Below are 6,031 nucleotides of genomic sequence, written 5' to 3' on the forward strand. Positions count from 1 at the left end.
GATACCACTTTTTTATGTCCGATACCGATACCGATATCATAAATTTGGATATCTGCCGATACCGATATGAATCCGATATAGTGTTTTTTAATCAACAAAACTGTTTTTTAAAATATCTTGCTGCATTTTGCAAGTCTGCAAGTTCATACTCAAGTTTAAAACAACAACTACACTAAAGCTATTCTGTTATACCTGTATACAAAAAAAATATTTCATAGTTCAGCAATACTGATCAATCTAATAAACTTAAACCTACACCATCCTCCCTATTCTGGTATTTTAAAGAGTACTTAGCGTAAATATTAAGCAACCTAACTAATAGGGTTCCAACTCCCAGCAACAACATAAATAAATAAATAAAAAATAGGGAACCACCCCTCACGCGCCACCTCATGATGCTTAATCGACATAATCAACCTTAATTTGATGCAGTGTGAAAGAAAATGCACAGAAATCAGTTATTTTTCAAGAAATATTAAATAGATTCAACATCTTTCTTCAACAAAATTGCAGACTGCACAGATGGTACCTTCCCAAAGTAAAAAGTACTATAGCTTACTAGGGTATATATATATTAGACTTTATAGTCACTATATACAGTAATTGACTTCTATTCATTTTACACCAAATTAAAACTTTGGGTGTCAGATAATTATTTATTAAAAGCTAGACATTTTAAATGAGAATAAGAAAGAAAAGTATGTCTTTGTGCCCCCTTTTCCCTGTTAATGCCCTATCGGCCCCCCTGGCTAAACTTTGCTAGATCCGCCCCTGCACAGTTACCAGCGTCAGCTACGTTGAAAAAGATCCTGGTGTAGAAAGTAATATTAAATAAATTGTAACAACAGCTGATCAAGCTTAAACGTGCTGCTGTTGTTCAGCCGCTGGTTTGCTCTTTCTGGCGCAAAGTGGACCAAAAACAAACAAGAGAGACGGACTCGCGACAGAAAACCCGATCAGCTGATCATTGATCAGTTTCACGATTGAAGTAGCAGCCGGAGAGCGAGAGGCAGTCGCTTGTTAAGCTTAACACAGGAATGCTTTACAAACATTCAGAGATGGACTTACACACTTGCTTTACTTCTCTCGGGATAACTTTGTCGGAGATGAAATGCCAGGTTGCTAGCGAAGCTCCACATGCTATCCAGACCACCGACAGGTCCCGCATGCCACAGCCGCTCTATCACGTGATGCATACTGCTCCGACGTGCTAACGTTCTGAGGTGAATTACGGCGTGTTGCAAGTTTTGTGAGGTGCTTTCGTGATATTTAATGGATCGGATTACATTTTTTTATTTTTCTCCGATATCCGATCCAGTAATTTAGGTCAGTATCGGACCGATCCGATATGTAATATCGGATCGGTCCATCTCTACAGCAAACGCGCTCTAGTGTGAACGCTCAGAGCGGCCGCGTGCGCAAAAGAAGACGCCACACACAACGCGCTCTGTTTACACCCAGACCAAACAGTATGTGTGACTGATGGCCTTAATGTAAAGACTTGTTTCCGACCTTACGTTTCCCAATTTTCCTTTAAGTTGTAAAGTTGTTTGGTTATTTACATTTGGCCAAACAATGATCCTTATTGCTGTTGTTTCTCCAACATTGTCTTCCCAGCAGTTTCACTGGATGGTCAGGAAGCGTTCACCATGTCTTCTCCGGCGCTGATAATTGGCGTCTGTCTCGTGTCAGTGACGTAAAAGACGGATTTAATGCGACGTGACCATCAAACAGCAGCTTTCTAAAACATCAGATATGTATCGGACTCAGGACCACATACGAGAGTGACCCAGATCGGATGTGAAGATATCGGATTTGTGCCGTTCACACTGTCACACCATGATCGGATAGATGGTCGCACAGGGTCACAAAAGTCAGATTTGATGCTTTCGCCTGCAGCGTGAACGCAGCCTACCAATCAGATTCCCCGACACCAAAACCAAGCAGACGGCTAAACAGGCTGACAGGTGTCAATCAAACGATGACTTCACAGGAAGTGAAATCTTTTTAGTCTGCTGAAAATGAAAACGAATGATTTTGTTTTAATGTTGAAGAAACTCACAGCTTCCTGTCTGAGCTGCCTCATTATGTGTGAGAGAGTGTGTGAATGGACCAGAATCATCTTCAGGTGTAACTCAGGTTACCTGTACCTGAGACAGGTACTGGTAGATGTCAGCGTGTGAGCAGCGGGGCTGAAAACGCTGCTGATTGGTGGAGAGCGTGATGTCACAGTCTGAGTGATGCTGATGTTTGTAACGTGTTACAGGAAAATAAAAGCTTTGCCTCAGTTTGTGCCTCCTGCGTTTTCTTCATGGATCAGCTGGAGCTCTGCGGTCGTCCAGCTCACGTTAGCTTTACCCTGAAATAAACAGCGAGGACAACTTTGCTCCGCCCTCCTGCACCCAGCAGGTCAGCCAGCGCAAGGAGAAGCTGCTGGTGTCAGAGCTTGAGCTGAGGAATCAGCAGCTTCATCCTGATTCTGCGGCTCACCTCGAGTCCTCGCTGCCAGCAGAGGTTATGTCATTGAAGGAGCCCCAGGTGGCTCAGGTAAGACCTCTGAAGCCACTTTATCTGACACGCCCACCCCGACACGTCAGCGTGAACACGTCAGCAGCGACTCAGAGGTCAGCGTGTTGCCCAGGGACAGAGTGGAGCAACCTTCGGCTCCGTCTCCTGAGCTACAGCCGCCTCAGGTACTCCCTCAAACACTGGAGTCTGAACCTTCATGTGACATCTCCACATTTCAGCACCAGACAGGAAGTGAAGTCACACACTGAGGAAGCTACAGTAAAACTTTATTTACAGCATGAATCCCTTTGAGGCACTGCAGACAGACTCTGAGCTCGAGCACAAACGTACCGAGGAGGCGCCCCGGCCTCCGCCCGCTGCAGGGACGGACCGAACACCGCTCACCGAGACATTTACTTTGTCTTTATGTCGACGACCTCACGTGAGTGCGGCTGAAAGAAGCTTCACCTGGACATGATTCAGCTCACCTTTATTTACATCACAGCAGTCACAGAGATCCACCTTAAACAATTCCACCTTAAATTTAAAGCCTCACAAAGGTGAACTGGTGGGTTTCTGTTTTTTTTAAAGGTCCAAACATTAAAAACAAACAAACCAACAAACTGATGACAGACGAAGAACGCCGCACATTAAAGATCGATCATGATGTCACTTCCTGCAGGTTTGAGAGCGTAGCTTCCTCTTCATGATGCTGTGGTCGCTCTCCCGATCCTCCGCCGCTGCTCCGGGCGTCTGACGGGACAAACAAAGACGCATTCATATTTAGAAACAAACAGCCGACTCCGCTTCGCGCCTCAGAGTCAGACTCCGTCTCACCGTGTGTGGCGAGTCCACCATCGGCGCCCACGGGTCCATATTGTAAAGCTTCCTGCGGCCTCGCCGGGGTTTGGTTGCCATGGTTACCGCCTCCTTCTCCACCGAGCTTATGTTTTTATCTGCAGAGAGGACGGGACGGTGAGTTCGCTCTGGAGCCGCAGGGCCTGACGAGCCTGTTAGAAACACTTCAGCTAAACTTTCTGTTGTAACATAAAATCAGACACGGTGGCAGCTCAGCGCTGCCCCCTGCTGGCGCTGGGTGGTCGAGGTGTGGCTGACCTTTGCTGCCCAGGACGCACGTTGAGGTGTGGATCGCCTCTTCAATCTTCTGCAGAGCGCATCCTCTCTCCTGCACCACAGAAGAAGAAGGAGGTTTAAGGTGAGGGCTCTGAGGACGCGTGAGTTCATCTACCTGTCGGCTGGGACGGCTCACCTGAACGCAACGGGCGTTTCCCCTCGGTTTGTTCCTCTTGTTTTCACTGTGCACCAAAACCTGAAACACACACAAACAAACACACTCTGGGAGGCGGCTCCACCCTCTGGTGATTTATACGAAAGGAAAGAAGAAGAACGGAGCGTCAGCTTGTCGAGGTGATGCTGGTGGCGGCACCTGTCGTTCAGGAGAATACTGTGGCGGCTTCCTGCTGTATAACGGATAGACTGAGTATACCGGCGCCCTTAGACTCCTCCGTGCTGAGAAGGCTGCTGGCGGCGAGAACCTGCCAGTCTGGCACAGTGAGGCGAGATGAGGCCGCGCTTCAGAAGACGATAAAAGTCTAACACGTGGTGATTTTAACCCGGGATGCAGTGACGGGTTAAAATCTTAATTATTCACACAACCACAGCGATAGGCTTAAATAGGCTCCGCCCTACCTCCAGCTCGCAGCTCTTCCTCTTCCTCCCCGTGGTTCTGGGAGTTTTCTTCCTGGCGGCCATGTTGGACCTAAGAGGAGAGTCTCGAAGGTCCTGAAAGAAAAGTAAAAACATAAAGCAGAACGCTCCTTCGTGAAAACCCGTCAGCATTTCTTCTTCTCTTGTACTTTTTGAGGCTGACTTACCTGAGTGTCTCTCTGCTTCATCACTGCCTCACACTCCCCACTCTTCATCCTCTTGCCCCCCCCATCCTCCTCCTCCTGTCTCCTCTCCTGCAGTTTCTGGATCTCCTTCTTCAGCTCTTCCACCAGAGGCAGCGTCTCCTCCTCCATGGCCCTGTTCTCCTCCTCCTCCCTCCTCTGCAGCTCTGACAGGAAAAACAGGTCGGAATCAAACCAAAGACTCACACACACACACACACGCACACACGCACACACGCACACACACACACACACACACACAGACAGACACACACACACACACACAGACACAGACAGACACACACACACACACGCACACACACACACGCGCACAGACACACACACACACACACGCACACGCACACACGCGCACACGCACACACACACACACACACACACAGACACACACACACACAGACACACACACACACACACACACACGCACAGACACACACAGACAGACACACAGACACACACAGACACACACACACACACACAGACACACACACACACACACACACAGACACACACACAGACACACACACACAGACAGACACACACACACACAGACACACACACACAGACACACACACACACACACGCGCACACACACACACACACACACGCGCACAGACACACAGACACAGACACACACGCGCACAGTGTGCCCTGACGTGAGCGTTAACAGGAAACAGTTTTCAGGTAACCAATCAGAGCGCGTTACCTCGACTGAGCGTCTCCACCTGTTGGCGGCTTTCTTCCAGACCTTTCTCCTTCTCATCCAAGACTCGCTGCAGCTCTGACACACAAACAACATCATCAGCCAATCAGCTGAGAGCAGCAGCCAGCTGACCGTCCCCTTCGGCTCATCTGATTGGTTACTTACCTCCCACCTCCATCTCCCGCTGCCTCCTCCTCTCCTCGCTGTCCTGAAATGCTGCTTGTAGGGCGTCGCCTTCTGAATCGAGCTCCGCCCTCAGGCTCTCCAGCTGGTGGGAGAATTCTGCTCTCTGATTGGCCAGCTCCTCTCTGAGCTCAGCGCACCTGTTCTCACTGCAGGAGGAGAAGAAGAGTTTCAACCTCTGTTTATGGATCGATAAAACCTGATTGGTGGCAATATCGATCACCTGAGCGTAAGCTCCGCCTCCAGCCGCCGCTTGTCTGTCTGCAGCTCTTCGATCTGTTGGGATTTCTGAGCAGAGCGCTGGAGCGCCGCCTCGCTCTCCTTCTTCAGCTCCTCCATGGCGGCGTGGAAAACGCTGCTGCTCTGCCCCTCCTCCTCCTGAACACATCAGCCAGTGAGTCATCATGAACACGATCCAGGATCAACCAACCGGCTTTCACAAAAAAAGAGAACCTTCACTTCCTGTCGAAGGTGCTCCAGTTCCTGTGTCAGACTGCTGATGGAGTTGTTCTTCTCCTCTGACTGGTGCTCCAGGTCGTGGAGGCGGGTCTTTGTGGCTTTGAACTGCTCTGATAGGCTGTCGGATCTGTCAGTCTGCTGTTTGAGCTGCACCTGCAGGCTGGTCACCTGGAGGGATGCAAAGACCGTCAGCAGAAGAAGAAGCAGCAGAAAAAGAAGGAGGAGGAAAAGGAGAAGAAGACGACCTCCG

At 49.2% G+C, this 6,031-nt stretch overlaps 1 protein-coding gene across 3 annotated transcripts in view; it reads right to left on the reverse strand.

Moving 5' to 3' along the window:
• Positions 1 to 2,981: 2,981 nt before the first annotated feature.
• Positions 2,982 to 6,031, reverse strand: part of LOC113027921 (kinesin-like protein KIF20B) — a 16,529-nt gene continuing 13,479 nt past the window's right edge. For 2 of the 3 annotated variants that reach the window (XM_026177756.2, XM_026177755.2), the window contains exons 22-32: positions 6,027 to 6,031; positions 5,776 to 5,949; positions 5,546 to 5,700; positions 5,305 to 5,471; positions 5,143 to 5,217; positions 4,404 to 4,585; positions 4,219 to 4,311; positions 3,779 to 3,838; positions 3,625 to 3,694; positions 3,346 to 3,518; positions 2,982 to 3,261 (exon numbers count right to left, since the gene is read on the reverse strand). The exon at positions 6,027 to 6,031 is cut by the window's right edge and continues 120 nt beyond it. In XM_026177756.2, coding sequence (XP_026033541.2) covers positions 3,178 to 3,261; positions 3,346 to 3,518; positions 3,625 to 3,694; positions 3,779 to 3,838; positions 4,219 to 4,311; positions 4,404 to 4,585; positions 5,143 to 5,217; positions 5,305 to 5,471; positions 5,546 to 5,700; positions 5,776 to 5,949; positions 6,027 to 6,031 — 1,238 coding nt within the window. In that variant the 3' untranslated portion in view covers positions 2,982 to 3,177. The remainder of the gene's footprint in view (positions 3,262 to 3,345; positions 3,519 to 3,624; positions 3,695 to 3,778; positions 3,839 to 4,218; positions 4,312 to 4,403; positions 4,586 to 5,142; positions 5,218 to 5,304; positions 5,472 to 5,545; positions 5,701 to 5,775; positions 5,950 to 6,026) is intronic. The other variant, XM_026177757.2, reaches the window with a different exon arrangement.

Source organism: Astatotilapia calliptera, chromosome 8 (assembly GCF_964374335.1).
Source record: "Astatotilapia calliptera chromosome 8, fAstCal68.1, whole genome shotgun sequence".
In the NCBI taxonomy this organism is placed as follows: Eukaryota; Metazoa; Chordata; class Actinopteri; order Cichliformes; family Cichlidae; genus Astatotilapia; species Astatotilapia calliptera.